Source organism: Entelurus aequoreus, linkage group LG12 (assembly GCF_033978785.1).
Source record: "Entelurus aequoreus isolate RoL-2023_Sb linkage group LG12, RoL_Eaeq_v1.1, whole genome shotgun sequence".
NCBI lineage: Eukaryota > Metazoa > Chordata > Actinopteri > Syngnathiformes > Syngnathidae > Entelurus > Entelurus aequoreus.
In genome coordinates this window covers 66,684,968-66,710,026 of record NC_084742.1, presented here as the reverse complement: position 1 = coordinate 66,710,026, position 25,059 = coordinate 66,684,968, and the positions used below count along the sequence as shown (strand labels likewise).

Sequence of the window (25,059 nt, the reverse complement as noted above, 5' to 3'; positions counted from 1 at the left end):
ATATACAATGAAAATTTCAACCTTACCCCTAACCTAAATAATAAATATAAATCGTTTGAGGTGCTTACTATGAGGTCCGTCACACCGCTACCTCTCGACCTGGCTGTTATCTACCGCCCCCCTGGGCCCTATTCGGACTTTATCAATGAATTCTCAGAGTTCGTTGCTGATCTAGTGACGCACGCCGACAATATAATCATAATGGGGGACTTTAATATCCATATGAATACCCCATCGGACCCTCAGTGCGTGGCGCTCCAAACCATAATTGATAGCTGTGGTCTTACACAAATAATACATGAACCCACGCATCGCAACGGTAATACAATAGATCTAGTGCTTGTCAGGGGTGTCACCACCTCCAAAGTTATGATACTTCCATATACTAAAGTAATGTCCGATCATTACCTTATAAAATTTGAAGTTTTGACTCTTTGTCAACAAGCTAATAATAATAATAACTGCTATAGCGGCCGCAACATTAATGCTGCCACAACGATGACTCTTGCTGACCTACTGCCTTCGGTAATAGCACCATTCCCAAATTATGTCGGCTCTATTGATAAACTCACTAACAACTTTGACGATGCCTTGCGCGAAATTATTGATAGTATAGCACCGCTAAAGCAAAAAAGGGCCCCTAAAAGGCGCACCCCATGGTTTACAGAAGAAATTAGAGCTCATAAATTATCATGTAGAAAACTGGAACGCAAATGGCGCGCGACTAAACTTGAGGTTTTCCATCAAGCATGGAGTGATAGTTTAATAACTTATAAACGCATGCTTACCTTAGCTAAAGCTAAATACTACTCAAATCTCATCCGCCTCAACAAAAACGATCCTAAATTTCTGTTTAGTACAGTAGCATCGCTAACCCAACAAGGGACTCCTCCCAGTAGCTCCACCCACTCGGCAGATGATTTTATGAATTTCTTTAATAAGAAAATTGAACTCATTAGAAAGGAGATTAAAGACAACGCATCCCAGCTACAACTGGGCTCTATTAACACAAATACGACTGTATATACGACGGACACTGCCCTCCAAAATAGTCTCTCTATTTTTGATGAAATAACATTAGAGGAATTATTACAGCGTGTAAGTGGGATAAAACAAACAACATGTTTACTTGACCCACTTCCTGGGAAACTTATCAAGGAACTGTTTGTATTATTAGGTCCATCAGTGTTAAATATTATAAACTTATCACTTTCCTCCGGCACTGTTCCCCTAGCATTCAAAAAAGCGGTTATTCATCCTCTGCTCAAAAGACCTAACCTCGATCCTGACCTCATGGTAAACTACCGACCGGTCTCCCACCTTCCGTTTATTTCCAAAATTCTCGAAAAAACTGTTGCACAGCAGCTAAATGAACACTTAGTGACTAACAATCTCTGTGAACCTTTTCAATCCGGTTTCAGGGCAAATCACTCTACGGAGACAGCCCTCGCAAAAATGACTAATGATCTATTGCTAACGATGGATTCTGATGCGTCATCTATGTTGCTGCTTCTTGATCTTAGCGCCGCTTTCGATACCGTCGATCATAATATTTTATTAGAGCGTATCAAAACACGTATTGGTATGTCAGACTTAGCCTTGTCTTGGTTTAACTCTTATCTTACTGACAGGATGCAGTGCGTCTCCCATAACAATGTGACCTCGGACTATGTCAAGGTAACGTGCGGAGTTCCCCAGGGTTCGGTTCTTGGCCCTGCACTCTTTAGTATTTACATGCTGCCGCTGGGTGACATCATACGCAAGTACGGTGTTAGCTTTCACTGTTATGCTGATGACACTCAACTCTACATGCCCCTAAAGCTGACCAACACGCCGGACTGTAGTCAGCTGGAGGCGTGTCTTAATGAAATTAAACAATGGATGTCCGCTAACTTTTTGCAACTCAACGCTAAGAAAACGGAAATGCTGATTATCGGTCCTGCTAGACACCAACATCTATTTAATAATACCACCTTAACATTTGACAACCAAACAATTAAACAAGGAGACTCGGTAAAGAATCTGGGTATTATCTTCGACCCAACTCTCTCGTTTGAGTCACACATTAAGAGTGTTACTAAAACGGCCTTCTTTCATCTCCGTAATATCGCTAAAATTCGTTCCATCTTGTCCACTAGCGACGCTGAGATCATTATTCATGCGTTCGTTACGTCTCGTCTCGATTACTGTAACGTATTATTTTCGGGCCTCCCTATGTCTAGCATTAAAAGATTACAGTTGGTACAAAATGCGGCTGCAAGGCTTTTGACAAAAACAAGAAAGTTTGATCATATTACGCCTATACTGGCTCACTTGCACTGGCTTCCTGTGCACTTAAGATGCGACTTTAAGGTTTTACTACTTACGTATAAAATATTACACGGTTTAGCTCCAGCCTATCTCGCCGATTGTATTGTACCATATGTCCCGACAAGAAATCTGCGTTCAAAGAACTCCGGCTTATTAGTGATTCCCAGAGCCAAAAAAAAGTCTGCGGGCTATAGAGCGTTTTCTATTCGGGCTCCAGTACTCTGGAATGCCCTCCCGGTAACAGTTAGAGATGCTACCTCAGTAGAAGCATTTAAGTCCCATCTTAAAACTCATTTGTATAATCTAGCCTTTAAATAGACCCCCCCTTTTTTAGACCAGTTGATCTGCCGTTTCTTTTCTTCTCTCCTCTTCTCCCCTGTCCCTTGCGAGGGGGAGTCGCATAGGTCCGGTGGCCATGGATGAAGTGCTGGCTGTCCAGAGCCGGGACCCCGGGTGGACCACTAGCCTGTGCATCGGTTGGGGACATCTCTGCGCTGCTGACCCGTCTCCGCTCGGGATGGTTTCCTGTTGGCCCCGCTGTGGACTGGACTCCCGCTGATGTGTTGGATCCACTGTGGACTGGACTTTCACAATGTTATGTCAGACCCACTCGACATCCGTTGCTTTCGGTCTCCCCTAGAGGGGGGGGGTTACCCACATATGCGGTCCTCTCCAAGGTTTCTCATAGTCATTCACCGACGTCCCACTGGGGTGAGTTTTTCCTTGCCCGTATGTGGGCTCTGTACCGAGGATGTCGTTGTGGCTTGTACAGCCCTTTGAGACACTTGTGATTTAGGGCTATATAAATAAACATTGATTGATTGATTGATTATTGTTATTATTATTACCCCGCCTTCCGCCCGAATGCAGCTGAGATAGGCTCCAGCACCACCCGCCAACCTGAACGGGACAAGCGGTAGAAAATGGATGGATGGATGTTGAGAAGGATAAAAACAATGCCGTTTCTTACTGTAGTCGACATGTGTGTCCGCTAGGTGGCAGTAATGGCAAACGCAAGCGCCCATCAAAGTGAAAGGAAGCAGAAGTAGTAGTAGTACCACCTTATGGTCACCAGATGGCAGCATCATGACATCTGGCTACATTCACACGGCGCCAATCTACATTTCTGCCAGTAGGTGCTCGGACGGGCGGTAAATCTGACGCTACTTTTCTGAAGCCGGTTAACCCCTTAAAGGAATAATTATTTAGCCTAAGCCCCGTTTCAGCCACACTAAACCATCGTTTAAGGTTCCCCTCCTCTGACAATTTTTACGCGGGTAAGTGCGCCGTGTATTTCTTTAATCTCCGGCTCTTAGCTTTGTATGGACTCATTGATCGTTTACAAACTGAGTTCGGAGCTGAAGTGACGCCAGAAAGACTGCGCCCCACACAGGAAGTGATGTCAGAAAGAACATTGATCGTCTACAAACTGAGTGACGTCAGAAAGAACATTGATGTTTTTTTTTATAATTTTCGATTGGATTTTGCTGAGTTTTTTTTCCAGTTAGATTTTATTTTTACAAATGTTTTCCCCGATTTTTAAAATGTTTAAAACAAACATTTCCCACATTTTGGGTGTGTTTTCCTGTAAAATTACTTTTTTGTTCTTTAAGTTTATTTTTAGAATTAAGTAAAAAATATTTTATGGTGTTTTAATCCAGTTAAATTTTATTTTTTAGAATTCCTGTAAATTTTATTTCAACATTTTCACAGTTTTTCCACCGTTTTCATTTTATTTCTGAAAATGTCTTTCCCCCATTTAAATTTGTGTTTGTTAGTTGTTGTTTTTTGTAATTTTCGACTGGATTTTGCTGAGTTTGTTTTCCAGTTAGATTTTATTTTTAGAAATGTTTTCCCCGATTTTTTAAAAGTTAAAAAAACTAATTTCCCACATTTTGGGTGTTTTTTCCTGTAAAATTACTTCTTTTTTTTTCTTTAAGTTTATTTTTAGAATTTAGTTAAAAATATTTGATGGTGTTTTAATCCAGTTAAATTTTATTTTTAGAATTGCTGTAAATTTTATTTCAAAATGTTCAGTTTTTCCACGGTTTTCATTTTATTTCTGAAAACTTCTTGCCCCCATTTAAATTTATGTTTGTTATTTTATTTATTTATTTTTTTCTTTTGTAATTTTCGACTGGATTTTGCTGAGTTCTTTTTCCAGTTAGACTTTATTTTTAGAAATGTTTTCCCCAATTTTTAAAATGTTTAAAAAATATATTTCCCACATTTTGGGTGTGTTTTCCTGCAAAATTCCTTTTTTTTTTTTTTTTTTTTTTTTTTAAGTTTATTTTTAGAATTTATTTTAAAATATTTTATGGTGTTTTAATCCAGTAAAATTTTAATTCTAGAATTCCTGTAAATTTTATTTAAAAATTTTCACAGATTTTCCACGGTTTTTATTTTATTAAATATTTTTGTTAAATTAACAGGTTTTAGCAGAAAAGTTGGGGGAAGTTACAGGTTGGTGTCACCACAGGAAGTTAGTTACAGGTTGGCGTCACCACAGAAAGTTAGTTACAGGTTGGCGTCACCACAGAAAGTTAGTTACAGGTTGGCGTCACCACAGGAAGTTAGTTACAGGTTGGTGTCACCACAGGAAGTTAGTTACAAGTTGGCGTCACCACAGGAAGTTAGTTACAGGTTGGCGTCACCACAGGAAGTTAGTTACAGGTTGGTGTCACCACAGGAAGTTAGTTACAGGTTGGCGTCACCACAGGAAGTTAGTTACAGGAAGTTAGTTACAGGTTGGTGTCACCACAGGAAGTTAGTTACAGGTTGGCGTCACCACAGGAAGTTAGTTACAGGTTGGCGTCACCACAGGAAGTTAGTTACAGGTTGGTGTCACCACAGGAAGTTCAACACTTTATTGGTCTCTCACGCCGTTTCTGGTCCAAATAATTTCAGTTTAAGCTCAAACGATGTACTAACATATAAAACGAGGTCAAACAATGTACTAACATAAAAAAACGGTGCTTTATTTACATGATTTTGAGCAAATGATTTATATTCATTTTGTGCGGTGAGATTCAGGAATAACCCTTGGGCCGTTCCAAGTGGCTATTATCAGCTTTAAGCTAGGCAAAGTTTGTCGCGGAAACGGACTTATTAATGACATATGCTGGCGTCGGGAGAGTTCGCTTGTTTTTGACATTTTGCCGGTTTGGCATTTCAATCTTCATTTTTGCTAATGATATGCGTGGTGTTAATTAAGCCCGCGTGATTAGCATAACAACTGCTGCACATTGTCCAGAGGTAAGAGCAGAGAGGCTCATTATTAAGTCCCAAGAGCGTTTGCCAACTAACTTTGCCATGCATAGATCTGTTTAAAATCCAGCTCTGGCCTAGGCTACATTTTATGGTTTAAAAAGATACAACTTTTTTTTATTTTAGATTTTAGGCAAATTGATGCACTTTAAATCTTTTCTGTTACAGACTTAAAAGCAATGAATAATACAGTTATTTTTTGTTTTAAGTTGATCCATACTTCTTTTTTGTTAATAAGGATACAATGATATGCAGAGGTGTACTTATAACAATTTTACAGACCAGGGGTGTTCAAACTGCGGCCGGATTGTTATCATATTGAATTTAAATATCTGACAGTCTGCCAATTTGTCATCATTTCATGCACAACGTGTGTAATTCAGGTCAGTGCCCATTATTTGTGCTTTCTTCTCCCTTTTGCACAGTATTTACTTATACGACCCAATCCAAACAACTTTCCCTAGTCATGGCGCAGAAAAACAATATTAACCAGCACAACAAGACGAGACATGGTCACACATAACACAACATGCTCCCTGAACTTTGTGAATATTATAAAAAATAAATGTCCAATCACCATAAATAAAATCAAAATGACACACATTTAAATCCATTACTAGGCACGCGAAATACAAAGCACTCTCCACACTTATCCATGTTTGGTGCATTTTAGCTGCTTGATATTTCTGATTGATTACAAAACTTTAAGGAGGTCATCATGGAAGTAAACAATGTAGGAGTTGAACTGTCACATACTTTCAATATCCAATTATATTAATTATATATCCATTATACTATGTACACACATATATATATATATATATATATATATATATATATATATATATATATATATATATATATATATATATATATATATATATATATATATATATATATATATATATATATATATATTTTTTTTTTTTTTTTTCTTATTAAATGTATTTGTTCTTTCATATTTGACAGAAAATAATACATGTTTTTTAAACTTATCTGACCATGCAACAAAGCATATTAACACAGGGGTGTCCAAATTGCGGCCCGCTGCTTCAGTTTCTTTGGCCCGCAGCATATTTTTGGACAAAAAAAACAGTAAGAATGTTACAAAAAAAGATTAAATGAGGAAAAAAAGCTACCAATTTAATGCTAATACCTCAGGAATGTCCAAACTATTTTCCACCGAGGGTGTCATACTAAAAAGTCAAAGTATGTAAGTTTTTAATTGCTTTATTTTGTGTATTCAAAGAGGGAAATTCGGGTCAGCTTTGTGTTATAAGTGATCTCAATGTATTATTGTTATTTAGTAGTCTCAAAAATTATGCTTTTCCTCATTACATTGTTTTTTTTGCTCTTTTTTTTATACCCCTGTAATAATGTCAGGCATAACACAAGTAAATATATAGGTAATGTCTCTTTTTAGCATTTCTTTTACAAAATACTAATACATCAAAATGGCCCACGCATTCTTAGATTTTTTAGTTTTGGCGAAAAAGTTTCTATTCAACAATTTGTACGCAAAACAATGAAATATGTAGGGAATGTGTAATAATATCATGAGATTAAACATTAAAATTCATACATGTTCACTGTAACAAGTGGATAACTGCAATGTGGCCCTCAATGAAAACCAGTTTGACACTTCTGGTTCACACTAATGTGGAAAAAATTAGATCCAGGTCCCTTACGGGCAAAATAATCAAAACTGACCTGCAGTGTGTAACCCAAACACGACACGATTGGATTGTGTATAAACTTGCTTCCTACTGTAATGTCACCTTCCTCTTTATTTCATTTGAAGGACGCCAGACTTCATTTTCCTCTGCCCTACTTTGTGAGATGTGGTGGACCAAACCGGCAGCCTGTGGGACTTCCGGCTCTCTGAGGGGGGGAGGAGATGGCCAGACAGAACTCGCCTGAAGGGTGAGTCAATTCAGTTTGACCTCTCGTCTGGTCTCCCGTGTTTGCTAGTCCTATTAGTGTCCGAGCAAGCTGCCAGATTTGTCACGGTCGTGTGACCGAGCTCTACCTGAATGCCAACCAATGTCTGCACTGAAAAAACATTCCTTTTGCACCTAATAGGTAGACAATGTGTGTCTAATCTCGAACGGGTTAGTGGTGTATTGGAAATTTTCTAATCAAGTAGTCAAACAAATTTGTATTTCTTTGATTTTTTGAAGAGCTCGAGCTGTTCAACAAGTCAAAGGTCACACTCATAGCAAGTATCAGTACGAGTGCGCCCTGAGGAAGAAGTGCATTGCTCTTTTACACTAAATACCAGATGGGAGTGGGGAGTAAGCGCAGTTTGAGAGGAGGGAGAGCATATCAATCAATTAATCAATCAATCAATGTTTATTTATATAGCCCTAAATCACAGGTGTCTCAAAGGGCTGCACAAGCCACAACAACATCCGCGGTACAGAGCCCACATATGACACAACAACAGAGGTAAGTGCCGACCGTTTAGACAATGGTGCACTGTCACTTTCACAGTGAGTCAATTCAGTTTGACCTCTCGTCTGGTCTCCCGTGTTTGCTAGTCTTGTAAGTGTCCGAGCAATCTGCCAGATTTGTCACGGTCGTGTGACTGAGCTCTACCTGAACAGCAACCAAGAGGATGTCTGCACTTAAATAACTTTCCGTTGGCACCTAATTGGTAGACAATGTTTGTCTAATCTCGAACGGGTTTGTGGTGTATTGGAAATGTTCTAATCGAGTAGTCAAACAAAATTGTTTGCATCTTGTTTCAACGGATCATCCTTGAGATGTTACAGCTTATTCGGAGTCCACCCGTGGTAAATTCAGTTGGTTGGACGTGATTTGGAAAGGAACACACCGGTCCGTATAGAAGGTCCCACACTTGACAGTGCATGGCAGAGCACAAACCAAGAAGGAAGTCCAAGGAATTGTCTCCAGGACTTTGAGACAGGATTGTCTGGAGGCACACATCCAGGGAAGGGTACACAAAAAGATCTGCTGCCTTCAAGGTCCCAATGAGCACAGCGGCCTCCGTTATCCATAAATGGAAGAAGTTTGGAACCACCAGGACTCTTCCTAGAGCTGGCCTGCGGTCTAAACCGAGCGATCAGTAGGGTGAAGGCTACATTTGTTGGTTTTCTGGACTTGTTTCTTCAGCATTGTCCACACGTAAGTCAGGACTTCAGGAAGGCCATTCTAAAACCTTCATTCTAGCCTGATTTAGCCATTGCTTTTGTCACGGCGCGGGCTCGATCCCGCTTGTCATCTGCAGCAAGGGCTGCCAGCACCCCCGTGGGCTGCCCGCCAGGACACACCCCTGCTTGCGTTGGCCGCATCACGCCCACATGCCGGCATCACGTCCACATGCCGGCGAGGCTGTGGGCGATCAGCAATGTGCACACCTGCGACTGATGAGGACGAGCGGTATAAGGACCAGTGGACTCAAGGATCCTTCCAGGAACTTAATCTTCTGTTATCTTTTGTAAGCACCCCGTGTCTGGCTTCCATCCCACGAACTCGCTCTCACCCTGTGACTTCCTTGTTACCGTGTTCTCCTGTGAGCCCCTGTGGTTCCCCTCTGGTTCTTTGGCTGCCCCCTTTTGGATTCTCGACCTCCTGCTTTGACACGAACTTTTGACTCCTCGCCATTCGCCCTGACCACCTGCCTGCCCCACGGACTGCCTTCTTGCCTTGTCCCTCCTCTCGATTCAACACTACGGTAAAACTTAGTCTAACACCACACATTCCTGAATTTTGGTCACACTCCATTCTCTAGTTTATTTATAGTATTGTTGTTGATTATTATATATATTTTAATATATATACTAAAATACATAGAGCTATACTGCCCCCTTGTGTCTGTGCCGTCAACTCCCTCCTGCAATACATAACAGCTTTACCACTTTTGACGTCCTGTTGGAACACCCAACTGCGCCCAAGACCCAACCTCCGGGCTGATGATTTTAGCTTGTCCTGAATAATTTAGAGGTAATCCTCCTTTTTCATTGTCCCATTTAAAGCAGCAGTTCCATTGGCAGCAAAACAGGCCCAGAGCATAATACAACCACCACCATGCTTGACGGTAGGCTTGGTGTTCCTGGGATTAAGGGCCTCACTTTTTCTCCTCCAAACATATTGCTGGGTATTGTGGCCAAACAGCTCCATTCTTTGTTTCATATGACATCACATGGACAAAGATAAGACCTTCTGGAGGAAAGTTCCAAAAATGGAGCTGTTTGGCCAACAACACCCAGCAACTGATTAGTGGAATTTCTTGCTTTATCAATGGGGTTGGAACCATCAGTTGTGTTGTGAATGAAAAGGTGTGTCCAAACTTTTGGCCCGTACTGTACACACTACTACTACTACTACTACTACTACGAGGGAATAATAATTTATCCACTTTTTAATGTAATTTTTTATATACTGTACATGTTACAGGTTATATATCTTTTATTATTGAATGTATCAAATGTGATGAATGTTTAATGGACCACAATGGAAACTAGCCTTTTGCCTTTTTTGTGCCATTCATTTGTCTTTTTAAAGCATTACATGGATTCAATTCTTTAAGATGTCAATAAACTTCTCAATCAATCAAAAATAATGAACAACAAATCAATGATTGCAGTGACAATCCTGTTTTTGGACAAGGACAAAAGACGGAAGTATATTCAGTCTCCTTAATAACAAAGGCTAAAATCACTTGGCAACAAGCACCGCTCTCATGAAACGTCTCTCAACTGCCAATGCCAGATATTTAAAGTTGTATTCATTACATTCCCAACTAATTAATGACATTTATTTACCAGTAATTTCGTTAGTAATTCAATGACATTTTTGGTAACTATAATGAATGACCTTTTAAAAGTAGTTTTCCCAAACATAAGCCACTTAAAGGCCTACTGAAAGCCACTACTACCGACCACGCAGTCTGATAGTTTATATATCAATGATGAAATCTTAACATTATAACACATCAATCAATCAATCAATCAATGTTTATTTATATAGCCCTAAATCACAAGTGTCTCAAAGGGCTGTACAAGCCACAACGACATCCTCGGTGTCGAGTGGGTCTGACATAATATTGTGAAAGTCCAACACATCAGCGAAAGTCCAGTCCATGGTGGGGCCAGCGGGAACCATCCCGAGCGGAGACGGGTCAGCAGCGTAGAGATGTCCCCATCTGATGGACAGGCTAGCGGTCCACCCCGGAGCAGAGTAGAAAAGAAAAGAAAAGAAACGGCAGATCAACTGGTCTAAAAAGGGAGTCTATTTAAAGGCTAGAGTATACAAATGAGTTTTAAGATGAGACTTAAATGCTTCTACTGAGGTAGCATCTCTAACTTTTACCGGGAGGGCATTCCATAGTATTGGAGCCCGAATAGAAAACGCTCTATAGCCCGCAGACTTTTTTTGGGCTCTGGGAATCACTAATGAGCCGGAGTTCTTTGAACGCAGATTTCTTGCCGGGACATATGGTACAATACAATCGTCAAGATAGGCAGGAGCTTGACCGTGTAGTATTTTATACGTAAGTAGTAAAACCTTAAAGTCGCATCTTAGGTGCACAGGAAGCCAGTGCAAGTGAGCCAGTATAGGCGTAATATGATCAAACTTTCTTGTTTTTGTCAAAAGTCTAGCAGCCGCATTTTGTACCATCTGTAATCTTTTAATGCTAGACATAGGGAGGCCCGAAAATAATACGTTACAGTAATCGAGACGAGATGTAACGAACGCATGGATAATGATCTCAGCATCGCTTGTGGACAAAATGGAACGAATTTTAGCGATATTACGGAGATGAAAGAAGGCCGTTTTAGTAACACTCTTAATGTGTGACTCAAACGAGAGAGTTGGGTCGAAGATAATACCCAGATTCTTTACCGAGTCTCCTTGTTTAATTGTTTGGTTGTCAAATGTTAAGGTGGTATTATTAAATAGATGTCGGTGTCGAGCAGGACCGATAATCAGCATTTCCGTTTTCTTAGCGTTGAGTTGCAAAAAGTTAGCGGACATCCATTGTTTAATTTCATTAAGACACGCCTCCAGCTGACTACAATCCGGCGTGTTGGTCAGCTTTAGGGGCATGTAGAGTTGGGTGTCATCAGCATAACAGTGAAAGCTAACACCGTATTTGCGTATAATGTCACCTAGCGGCAGCATGTAAATACTAAAGAGTGCAGGGCCAAGAACTGAACCCTGGGGAACTCCGCACGTTACCTTAACATAGTCCGAGGTCACATTGTTATGGGAGACACACTGCATCCTGTCAGTAAGATAAGAGTTAAACCAAGACAAGGCTAAGTCTGACATCCCAATACGCGTTTTGATACGCTCTAATAAAATGTTATGATCAACAGTATCGAAAGCGGCGCTAAGATCAAGAAGCAGCAACATAGATGACGCATCAGAATCCATCGTTAGCAATAGATCATTAGTCATTTTTGCGAGGGCTGTCTCCGTAGAGTGATTTGCCCTGAAACCGGATTGAAAAGGTTCACAGAGATTGTTAGACGCTAAGTGTTCATTTAGCTGCTGTGCGACAATTTTTTCGAGAATTTTCGAGATAAACGGTAGGTGGGACACCGGCCGGTAGTTCACCATGAGGTCAGGATCGAGGTTAGGTCTTTTGAGTAGAGGATGAATAACCGCTTTTTTGAATGCTAGAGGAACAGTACCAGAGGAAAGTGATAGGTTTATAATATTTAACACTGATGGACCTAATAAAACAAAAAGCTCCTTGATAAGTTTCCCAGGAAGTGGGTCAAGTAAACATGTTGTTTGTTTTGTCCCATTTACACATTTTAACAATTCCTCCAATGTTATTTCATCAAAGAGAGAGAAACTATTTTGGAGGGCAATGTCCGTCGTATATACCGTCGTATTTGTGTTAATAGAACCCAGTTGTAGCTGAGATGCATTGTCTTTAATCTCTTTTCTAATGACTTCAATTTTCTTATTAAAGAAATTCATAAAGTCATCTGCTGAGTGGGTGGAGCTACTGGGAGGAGTCCCTTGTTGGGTTAGCGATGCTACTGTACTAAACAAAAATTTAGGATCATTTTTGTTGAGGTGGATGAGATTTGAGTAATATTTAGCTTTAGCTGAGGTAAGCATGCGTTTATAAGTTATTAAACTATCACTCCATGCTTGATGGAAAACCTCAAGTTTAGTCGCACGCCATTTGCGTTCCAGCTTTCTACATGATAATTTCTGGGCTTTAGTTTCTTCTGTAAACCATGGGGTACGCCTTTTAGGGGCCCTTTTTAGCTTTAGCGGTGCTACAATATCAATGGTGTCGCGCAGGGCGTCGTTAAAGTTGTTAGTGAGGTTATCAATAGAGCCCACATAATTTGGGAATGGTGCCATTACTGAAGGCAGTAGGTCAGTAAGAGTCGTCGTTGTGGCAGTATTAATGTTGCGGCTGCTATAGTAGTTATTATTATTATTATTAGTTTGTTGACAATGAGTCAGAACTTCGAATTTTATAAGGTAATGATCGGACATTACTTTAGTGTACGGGAGTATCGTAACTTTAGAGGTGGTGACACCCCTGACAAGCACTAGATCTATCGTATTACCGTTGCGATGCGTGGGTTCATTTATTATTTGTGTAAGACCACAGCTATCAATTATAGTCTGGAGCGCCACGCATGGAGGGTCCGATGGGGTATTCATATGGATGTTAAAGTCTCCCATTATGATTATATTGTCGGCGTGCGTCACTAGATCAGCAACGAACTCTGAAAATTCATTGATAAAGTCCGAATAGGGCCCAGGGGGGCGGTAGATGACAGCCAGGTGCAGAGGCAGCGGTGTGACAAACCTCACAGTAAGCACCTCAAACGAGTTATATTTATTATTTAGGTCCGAGGTAAGGCTAAAGTTTTTGTTGTATATTAGTGCAACACCCCCACCCCTTTTAATGGGGCGGGCAATATGCGTTCCCGCATAGCCAGGAGGAGACGCCTCACCCAGCGCAAAAAATTCGTCTGGTTTGAGCCAGGTCTCGGCTAGACCAACGACATCAAGATTGTTGTCTCTGATGACTTCATTAACTAATAACGTTTTGGAAGACAATGACCTTATGTTTAAAAAGCCCATATTATAGGTAGTGGGCTGTTTTGAGGAGTTTTTGTTGAAAGTATCCGTAGTAGCAATATTAATAATGTTACGTTTATTATGCATAGTGCACTTTAAATAATTTCGACCATATCTAGGAATTGATATGACAGGAATTTTTAGATTGTTTGCCACCTCAGTAAAATGCATGTCCACCTCTGACGCAGAAAAAACATTATGTGAGTTGTATATTATTCTAGAAGAATTGCTATGTGTGCAGGGATTATCCAGCCTGGCGCTGGCTAGTTCTAGCTTAACAGACTCCTTATTAGCGCTTCTTTGTGGATTAGCATTTAGCTTTTTCGTTAGCCCCGCTAACAACAAAGCATTTAGCTTTGTTGTTAGCCCCGCCCGACACCCCCGCTTCTGCTTCCGAGCGCATCGCTTACGTCTCTTTCGCTGACAGTCTCCGCTGGTAGTCGACGCCGCTGCTTCAAAGGCCACTGCTGGATGTAGCTCGCGAAGAATTCCCAAGCTAGCGAGCAGGTCCATCGTACACGCATCTATCAGCCCAAAATGGCCCGATCTCTCCACATCCAGAATCGTAAGTCGGTCGTAAGTGATCACGGAGTGAACACGCTGTGAGCCAGCCATGAAATTGACTGAATTGAGGGGTATTTTTGCCAAATCGGTCTACACTTCCAGGAGCGCTCGCACGAAGCCGCTGCTCTGAAGCGCAGCCATCTTGGAAAATTTGCCAATACGGCCGGGTTAACTTATAAAGTGACATTTTAAATTTGCCGCTAAACTTCCGGTTCGAAACGCCTCTGAGGATGACGTATGCGCGTGACGTAGACCGGGGAACACGGGTATGCCTTCCACATTGAAGCCAATACGAAAAAGCTCTGTTTTCATTTCATAATTCCACAGTATTCTGGACATCTGTGTTCGTGAATCTGTTGCAATCATGTTCATTGCATTATGGAGAAGGAAGCTGAGCAAGCAAAGAAGAAAGTTGTCGGTGCGAAATGGACGTATTTTTCGAACGTAGTCAGCCACAACAGTACACAGCCGGCGCTTCTTTGTTTACATTCCCGAAAGATGCAGTCAAGATGGAAGAACTCGGATAACAGAGACTCTAACCAGGAGGACTTTTGACTTCGATACACAGACGCCTGTAGAGAACTGGGACAACACAGACTCTTACCAGGATTACTTTGATTTGGATGACAAAGACACAGACGTGCTACTGTGAGTATGCAGCTTTGGCTTCTAAACATTTGATCGCTTGACCGTATGTGCGCAACTTTTTTTTGCGTATGTACGTAACTTTTTTAAAATATATAAGCTTTATGAACCTTGGGTTAGGTGAACGGTCTTTTGGGCTGAGTGATTGTGTGTGTTGATCAGGTGTTTGAATTGTATTGGCGTGTTCTATGGAGCTAGGAGCTAGCAGAGGAGCTAGGAGCTAGCATAACACGTACCGTACCGTATGTGCGCGTCACGTACGTAACTTTTTTTAAATATATAAGCTTTATGAACCTTTGGTTAGGTGAACGGTCTTTTGGGCTGAGTGATTGTGTGTGTTGATCAGGTGTTTGAATTGTATTGGCGTGTTCTATGGAGCTAGGAGCTAGCAGAGGAGCTAGGAGCTAGCATAACACGTACCGTACCGTATGTGCGCGTCACGTACGTAACTTTTTTTAAATATATAAGCTTTATGAACCTTGGGTTAGGTGAACGGTCTTTTGGGCTGAGTGATTGTGTGTGTTGATCAGGTGTTTGAATTGTATTGGCGTGTTCTATGGAGCTAGGAGCTAGCAGAGGAGCTAGGAGCTAGCATAACACGTACCGTACCGTACGTGCGCGTCACGTACGTAACTTTTTTAAAATATATAAGCTTTATGAACCTTGGGTTAGGTGAACGGTCTTTTGGGCTGAGTGATTGTGTGTGTTGATCAGGTGTTTGAATTGTATTGGCGTGTTCTATGGAGCTAGGAGCTAGCAGAGGAGCTAGGAGCTAGCATAACAAACACGTAGGTGTTTTTATGCAGGATTAATTTGTGGCATATTAAATATAAGCCTGGTTGTGTTGTGGCTAATAGAGTATATATATGTCTTGTGTTTATTTACTGTTGTAGTCATTCCCAGCTGAATATCAGGTCACCCCCGGCTCTCACAGCATCTTCCCTATCTGAATAGCTTCAACTCCCCACTAGTCCTTCACTTGCACTTTACTCATCCACAAATCTTTCATCCTCGCTCAAATTAATGGGGAAATTGTCGCTTTCTCGGTCCGAATCTCTCTCACTTCATGCGGCCATCATTGTAAACAATAGGGAACTTTGCGTATATGTTCAACTGACTACGTCACGCTACTTCCGGTAGGGGCAAGCCTTTTTTTTTTATCAGATACCAAAAGTTGCAATCTTTATCGTCGTTGTTCTATACTAAATCCTTTCAGCAAAAATATGACAATATCGCGAAATGATCAAGTATGACACATAGAATAGATCTGCTATCCCCGTTTAAATAAAAAAAATTCATTTCAGTAGGCCTTTAAAAGCTCATTTAAATTGCTTTATTTTGACTCCCGAGAGCGGCCGTGGCCACTAGAGGTCACTGTTGCACCTCCTAATACCACAATATCTAACATTAACATGTGTAAGCCAGTGTCATCTACACATATTTGAATATGAACCAAAATATACATATTTATTTAGTCTTTCTTGCTGAATAGCAGCTTTTTTTGCAAAGCACTCGTGATGGAAAACGCAGACGGTTGCCGAGAGAGCGCGGATGGAAACATCCGTTCCAAGTCTTTGCCTTGCTGGCTCATAGCGGTTTTGCTGTGAGTCACGTACTCGTAATGCGATGTCTGCTGTACGCTTTGAAGGCCAGAGATAATAAGCAGACGCTGCTGGCCACGGCCATGAAAACACGCTCGCGTCGTCAAATCCAGGCCAACGCTCAGAAATGTCGGAACCGATTTGAAAATGTCCTCAAAGGAGACATGAGAACATAAATGCATTTTTTTTCTTTTTGGAAAGTCAATCAGTGTTTGCTCATGTGTTACAGCATGGGTGTCAAACTTGGCCAAGAAGGTGAGAAGCACTATGAACTTAAGGAATGTTCACCTTTGTGGTCTTCGCCAGCACGAGTTTTCTATGAAGGTAAAAGTGATTTACTTCATTCATATTTTCCAAAAAAATTCCTTGTTTTTTTGTTTGTTTTTTTAGGTTTTTGTACGATTCGGTCACGTCAGACCGAGACATGACCGTACTTTTTAATATCATGTGCACAATATTTGAATTTTTGTCATTTAAGTCCATCTATTTACACAAAAATATAATTTTTACAAAACTGTCTCAAACAATTAGTATGCTAATGTTAGTATGCTAACAGTTAGCATGTGTCAAGTACCGAGTTATATGACTCTGAGTTATTCCGCTGCAAAATTGGCTACAAAAAATAGCGTGTTCATGTTAGTATGCTAGAATGCTCATGTTAGCATGCTAACAGTTAGCATGTATAAAGTACCAAGTTATATGACTGATGTTTTCGGCTGTAAAATTTGAAAAAAAAAAAAAGTTAGCATGCTAGAATGCTAACCATGTGTCAAGAACCAAGTTATTTTAGACCGAGGGTTTCGTCTCGTCTGCAAAATTGGCTAAAATAATTTGCATGCTAATGTTAGTGTGCTAGAATGTTAATGTTAGCATGCTAACAGCTAGCATGTATAAAGTACCAAGTAATATGACTCTGAAGTGTTTGGCTGCAAAATTGGCAAAAAAAAAATTGGCATGCTAATGTTTGTATGCTAGAATGTTCATGTTAGCATGCTCACAGTTAGCATGTGTCAAGTACCAAGTTATATGAGTTGAGGCGTTCCGCTTCGAAGTTGGCTAAAAAAGTTAGCACTCTAATAGTTAGCATGTATCAAGTACCAAGTTATATGGCTCTGATATTTTCGGCTGTAAAATTTGAAAAAAATAAAGTTAGCATGCTGGAATGCTAACTGTTAGCATGCTAACAGTTACCATGTGTCAAGTACCAAGTTATTTTAGACTGAGGGTTTTGTCTGCAAAATTGGCTAAAATAATTTGCATGCTAATGTTAGTATGCTAACAGCAAGCATGTATAAAGTACCAAGTTATATGACTCTGAGGTGTTTGGCTGCAAAATTGGCTAAAAAAAATTAGAATGCTAATGTTTGTATGCTCGAATGCTCATGTTAGCATGCTCACAGTTAGCATGTATCAAGAACCAAGTTATATGGCTCTGATGTTTTCGGCTGTAAAATTTGAAAAAAATAAAGTTAGCATGCTAGAATGCTAACTGTTTGCATGCTAACAGTTACCATGTGTCAAGTACCAAGTTATTTTAGACCGAGGGTTTCGTCTGCAAAATTGGCTAAAATAATTTGCATGCTAATGTTAGTATGCTAGAATGTTAATGTTAGCATGCTAACAGCTAGCATGTATAAAGTACCAAGTAATATGACTCTGAGGTGTTTGGCTGCAAAATTGGCTAAAAAAAATAAATTAGCATGCTAATGTTTGTATGCCAGAATGCTCATGTTAGCATGCTCACAGTTAGCATGTGTCAAGTACCAAGTTATATGAGTTGAGGCGTTCCGCTTCGAAGTTGGCAAAAAAAGTTAGCACTCTAATGCTAACAATTAACATGCTAACAGTTAGCACGTATCAAGTACTAAGTTATATGGCTCTGATGTTTTCGGCTGTAAAATTTGAAAAAAATAAAGTTAGCATGCTGGAATGCTAACTGTTAGCATGCTAACAGTTACCATGTGTCAAGTACCAAGTTATTTTAGACTGAGGGTTTCGTCTGCAAAATTGGCTAAAATAATTTGCATGCTAATGTTAGTATGCTAACAGCTACTATGTATAAAGTACCAAGTTATATGACTCTGAGGTGTTTGGCTGCAAAATTGGCTAAAAAAAAAAAATTAGCATGCTAATGTTTGTATGCCAGAATGCTCATGTTAGCATGCTCACAGTTAGCATGTGTCAAGTACCAAGTTATATGAGCTGAGGCGTTCCGCTTCGAAGTTGGCAAAAAAAGTTAGCACTCTAATGCTAACAATTAGCATGCTAACAGTTAGCATGTATCAAGTACTAAGTTATATGGCTCTGATGTTTTCGGCTGTAAAATTTGAAAAAAATAAATTTAGCATGCTGGAATGCTAACTGTTAGTATGCTAGAATGCTAACTGTTTGCATGCTAACAGTTACCATGTGTCAAGTACCAAGTTATTTTAGACTGAGGGTTTCGTCTGCAAAATTGGCTAAAATAATTTGCATGCTAATGTTAGTATGCTAGAATGTTAATGTTAGCATGCTAACAGCTAGCATGTATAAAGTACCAAGTAATATGACTCTGAAGTGTTTGGCTGAAAAATTGGCAAAAAAAAATTTGGCATGCTAATGTTTGTATGCTAGAATGCTCATGTTAGCATGCTCACAGTTAGCATGTGTCAAGTACCAAGTTATATGAGTTGAGGCGTTCCGCTTCGAAGTTGGCTAAAAAAGTTAGCACTCTAATAGTTAGCATGTTTCAAGTACCAAGTTATATGGCTCTGATGTTTTCGGCTGTAAAATTTGAAAAAAATAAAGTTAGCATGCTGGAATGCTAACTGTTAGCATGCTAACAGTTACCATGTGTCAATTACCAAGGTATTTTAGACTGAGGGTTTTGTCTGCAAAATTGGCTAAAATAATTTGCATGCTAATGTTAGTATGCTAACAGCTAGCATGTATAAAGTACCAAGTAATATGACTCTGAGGTGTTTGGCCGCAAAATTGGCTAAAAAAAATTAGAATGCTAATGTTTGTATGCTCGAATGCTCATGTTAGCATGCTCAGAGTTAGCATGTATCAAGTACCAAGTTATATGGCTCTGATGTTTTCGGCTGTAAAATTTGAAAAAAATAAAGTTAGCATGCTGGAATGCTAACTGTTAGCATGCTAACAGTTACCATGTGTCAAGTACCAAGTTATTTTAGACCGAGGGTTTCGTCTGCAAAATTGGCTAAAATAATTTGCATGCTAATGTTAGTATGCTAGAATGTTAACGTTAGCATGCTAACAGCTAGCATGTATAAAGTACCAAGTTATATGACTCTGAGGTGTTTGGCTGCAAAATTGGCAAAAAAAAAATTGGCATGCTAATGTTTGTATGCTAGAATGCTCATGTTAGCATGCTCACAGTTAGCATGTGTCAAGTACCAAGTTATATGAGTTGAGGCGTTCCGCTTCGAAGTTGGCTAAAAAAGTTAGCACTCTAATAGTTAGCATGTATCAAGTACCAAGTTATATGGCTCTGATGTTTTCGGCTGTAAAATTTGAAAAAAATAAAGTTAGCATGCTGGAATGCTAACTGTTAGCATGCTAACAGTTACCATGTGTCAAGTACCAAGTTATTTTAGACTGAGGGTTTTGTCTGCAAAATTGGCTTAAAATAATTTGCATGCTAATGATAGTATGCTAACAGCTAGCATGTATAAAGTACCAAGTAATATGACTCTGAGGTGTTTGGCTGCAAAATTGGCTAAAAAAAATTAGAATGCTAATGTTTGTATGCTCGAATGCTCATGTTAGCATGCTCACAGTTAGCAGGTATCAAGTACCAAGTTATATGGCTCTGATGTTTTCGGCTGTAAAATTTGAAAAAAATAAAGTTAGCATGCTAGAATGCTAACTGTTAGCATGCTAACAGTTACCATGTGTCAAGTACCAAGTTATTTTAGACCGAGGGTTTCGTCTGCAATATTGGCTAAAATAATTTGCATGCTAATGTTAGTATGCTAGAATGTTAATGTTAGCATGCTAACAGCTACTATGTATAAAGTATCAAGTTATATGACTCTGAGGTGTTTGGCTGCAAAATTGGCTTAAAAAAATTAGCATGCTAATGTTAGTATGCTCGAATGCTCATGTTAGCATGCTCACAGTTAGCATGTGTCAAGTACCAAGTTATATGAGCTGAGGCGTTCCGCTTCGAAGTTGGCTAAAAAAGTTAGCACTCTAATGCTAACAATTAACATGCTAATAGTTAGCATGTATCAAGTACCAAGTTATATGGCTCTGATGTTTTTGGCTGTAAAATTTGAAAAAAATAAAGTTAGCATGCTAGAATGCTAACTGTTAGCATGCTAACAGTTACCATGTGTCAAGTACCAAGTTATTTTAGACCGAGGGTTTCGTCTGCAAAATTGGCTAAAATAATTTGCATGCTAATGTTAGTATGCTAGAATGTTAATGTTAGCATGCTAACAGCTAGCATGTATAAAGTACCAAGTTATATGACTCTGAGGTGTTTGGCTGCAAAATTGGCTAAAGAAAATTAGCATGCTAATGTTAGTATGCTCGAATGCTCATGTTAGCATGCTCACAGTTAGCATGTATCAAGTACCAAGTTATATGAGTTGAGGCGTTCCGCTTCGAAGTTGGCTAAAAAAGTTAGCACTCTAATGCTAACAATTAACATGCTAATAGTTAGCATGTATCAAGTACCAAGTTATATGGCTCTGATGTTTTCGGCTGTAAAATTTGAAAAAAATAAAGTTAGCATGCTAGAATGCTAACTGTTAGCATGCTAACAGTTACCATGTGTCAAGTACCAAGTTATTTTAGACCGAGGGTTTCGTCTGCAAAATTGGCTAAAATAATTTGCATGCTAATGTTAGTATGCTAGGATGTTAATGTTAGCATGCTAACAGCTAGCATGTATAAAGTACCAAGTTATATGACTCTGAGGTGTTTGGCTGCAAAATTGGCTAAAAAAAAATTAGCATGCTAATGTTAGTATGCTCGAATGCTCATGTTAGCATGCTCACAGTTAGCAGGTATCAAGTACCAAGTTATATGGCTCTGATGTTTTCGGCTGTAAAATTTGAAAAAAATAAAGTTAGCATGCTAGAATGCTAACCGTTAGCATGCTAACAGTTACCATGTGTCAAGTACCAAGTTATTTTAGACCGAGGGTTTCGTCTGCAAAATTGGCTAAAATAATTTGCATGCTAATGTTAGTATGCTAGAACGTTAATTTTAGCATGCTAACAGCTACTATATATAAAGTACCAAGTTATATGACTCTGAGGTGTTTGGCTGCAAAATTGGCTAAAAAAAATTAGCATGCTAATGTTAGTATGCTCGAATGCTCATGTTAGCATGCTCACAGTTAGCATGTGTCAAGTACCAAGTTATATGAGTTGAGGCGTTCCACTTCGAAGTTGGCTAAAAAAGTTGTCACTCTAATGCTAACAATTAAAATGCTAACAGTTAGCATGTATCAAGTACTAAGTTATATGGCTCTGATATTTTCGGCTGTAAAATTTGAAAAAAATAAAGTTAGCATGCTGGAATGCTAACTGTTAGCATGCTAACATTTACCATGTGTCAAGTACCAAGTTATTTTAGACCGAGGGTTTCGTCTGCAAAATTGGCTAAAATAATTTGCATGCTAATGTTAGTGTGCTAGAATGTTAATGTTAGCATGCTAACAGCTAGCATGTATAAAGTACCAAGTAATATGACTCTTAAGTGTTTGGCTGCAAAATTGGCTAAAAAAAAATAAATTAGCATGCTAATGTTTGTATGCTCGAATGCTCATGTTAGCATGCTCACAGTTAGCATGTGTCAAGTACCAAGTTATATGAGCTGAGGCGTTCCGCTTCGAAGTTGGCTAAAAAAGTTAGCACTCTAATGCTAACAATTAACATGCTAACAGTTAGCATGTATCAAGTACTAAGTTATATGGCTCTGATGTTTTCGGCTGTAAAATTAGAAAAAAATAAAGTTAGCATGCTAGAATGCTAGCTGTTAGCATGCTAACAGTTACCATGTGTCAAGTACCAAGTTATTTTAGACTGAGGGTTTCGTCTGCAAAATTGGCTAAAATAACTTGCATGCTAATGTTAGTATGCTAACAGCTACTATGTATAAAGTACCAAGTTATATGACTCTGAGGTGTTTGGCTGCAAAATTGGCTAACAAAAATTAGAATGCTAATGTTAGTGTGCTCGAATGCTCATGTTAGCATGCTCAGAGTTAGCATGTATCAAGTACCAAGTTATATGGCTCTGATGTTTTCGGCTGTAAAATTTGAAAAAAATAAAGTTAGCATGCTAGAATGCTAACTGTTAGCATGCTAACAGTTACCATGTGTCAAGTACCAAGTTATTTTAGACCGAGGGTTTCGTCTGCAAAATTGGCTAAAATCATTTGCATGCTAATGTTAGTATGCTAGAATGTTAACGTTAGCATGCTAACAGTTAGCATGTATAAAGTACCAAGTTATATGACCCTGAGGTGTTTGGCTGCAAAATTGGCTAAAAAAAATTAGCATGCTAATGTTAGTATGCTCGAATGCTCATGTTAGCATGCTCACAGTTAGCATGTATCAAGTACCAAGTTATTTTAGACTGAGGGTTTCGTCTGCAAAATTGGCTAAAATAATTTGCATGCTAATGTTAGTATGCTAACAGCTAGCATGTATAAAGTACCAAGTTATATGACTCTGAGGTGTTTGGCTGCAAAATTGGCTAAAAAAAATTAGAATGCTAATGTTAGTATGCTCGAATGCTCATGTTAGCATGCTCAGAGTTAGCATGTATCAAGTACCAAGTTATATGGCTCTGATGTTTTCGGCTGTAAAATTTGAAAAAAATAAAGTTAGCATGCTAGAATGCTAACTGTTTGCATGCTAACAGTTACCATGTGTCAAGTACCAAGTTATTTTAGACCGAGGGCTTTGTCTGCAAAATTGGCTAAAATAATTTGCATGCTAATGTTAGTATGCTAGAATGTTAATGTTAGCATGCTAACAGCTACTATGTATAAAGTACCAAGTTATATGACTCTGAGGTGTTAGGCTGCAAAATTGGCTAAAAAAAATTAGCATGCTAATGTTAGTATGCTCGAATGCTCATGTTAGCATTCTCACAGTTAGCATGTGTCAAGTACCAAGTTATATGACTGAGTTGTTGGGCTACATAATTGGCTATAAAAATGTGCATGTTAATGTCAAAAAGTACTTAAATCCCTGGTCAGACATCTACTTCATACAGACTTGGCACTTTTAAACAAAGCTAAAAAAAAATTAAAAATAGAATTAAAAAAAATCTTTCCACAATCTTTCCCTGGTGGAAAAAAGAAGTGTTTTTACGTAAGTCCTGAGCGAGCAGCTGTGGCCATAAATGACAGCGTATGCTTTTTCTCCCACTCATGTGTCTTGTGGGACCCTCGCCACCTTCTCTTCTCCTCCTACTTCTGGAAAAAACTGCTGAGAGCGACAACTTCTGGGCGTTTGCTTCTCGCAAGAAGGGCATTGTGGGAAATGTCTGAGCGGGCGGGCCGAGGGAGCGGAGGGTGTGACGTAACTTGCGTCGTATGCCAATAAAAACACCGGCAGGGTGGTTGCTAAAAAGTAACATCTGCTTGGTTTGGAGAGTCATCCACGTGTGCTAGAGGGAGCGAGTAGTACAAATGTCCACTAACATGTATGGCATTTCTTTCACTTAATAAACGTAAAGTTCTGTATGAAAAAACAACTAAATATGATAATACACATTGAATGACTCAGGGTATATTAGCAGCAAATTCCATGTGCTAGTGGGTGGTAGGTTCATGTGGTACAAATGTCCACTAACACGTATGCCATTTCTTTGACTAAATAGCATTTGCTAATAAATGTACAGTTCTGTATTTAAAAAAAACATACATATATATATATATATATATATATATATATATATATATATATATATATATATATATATATATATATATATATATATATATATATATATATATATATATATATATATATATATATATTTATATATATATATATATATATATATATATATATATATATATATATATATATATATATATATATATATTTATATATATATATATATATATATATATATATATATTTATATATATATATATATATATATTTATATATATATATATATATATATATATATATATATATATATATATATATTTATTTATATATATATATATATATTTATTTATATATATATATATATATATATATATATATATATATATATTTATATATATATTTATATATATATATATATATATATATATATATTTATATATATATATATATTTATATATATATTTATATATATATGTATATTTATATATATATATATATATATTTTTAATATATATATATTTATATATATATATATATATATATATATATATATATATTTATATATATATATTTATATGTACATATATGCTTTATATTTATATATATATATATATATATATATATATATATATATATATATATATATATATATATATTTATATATATATATGTTTTATATTTATATATATATTTATATATATATATATGTTTTATATT

The 25,059-nt window shown here is 38.3% G+C and overlaps 2 protein-coding genes across 2 annotated transcripts in view; one reads left to right on the top strand and one right to left on the bottom strand.

The window, feature by feature from the left end:
- Window positions 1–25,059, bottom strand: part of LOC133662466 (FYVE, RhoGEF and PH domain-containing protein 4-like) — a 205,945-nt gene that overhangs the window by 99,776 nt on the left and 81,110 nt on the right. The window lies entirely within an intron of this gene.
- LOC133661310 (small subunit processome component 20 homolog) overlaps window positions 16,493–25,059 on the top strand; it is a 10,661-nt gene continuing 2,094 nt past the window's right edge. The window contains exon 1 of the mRNA XM_062064439.1: window positions 16,493–16,601. Coding sequence (XP_061920423.1) covers window positions 16,493–16,601 — 109 coding nt within the window. The remainder of the gene's footprint in view (window positions 16,602–25,059) is intronic.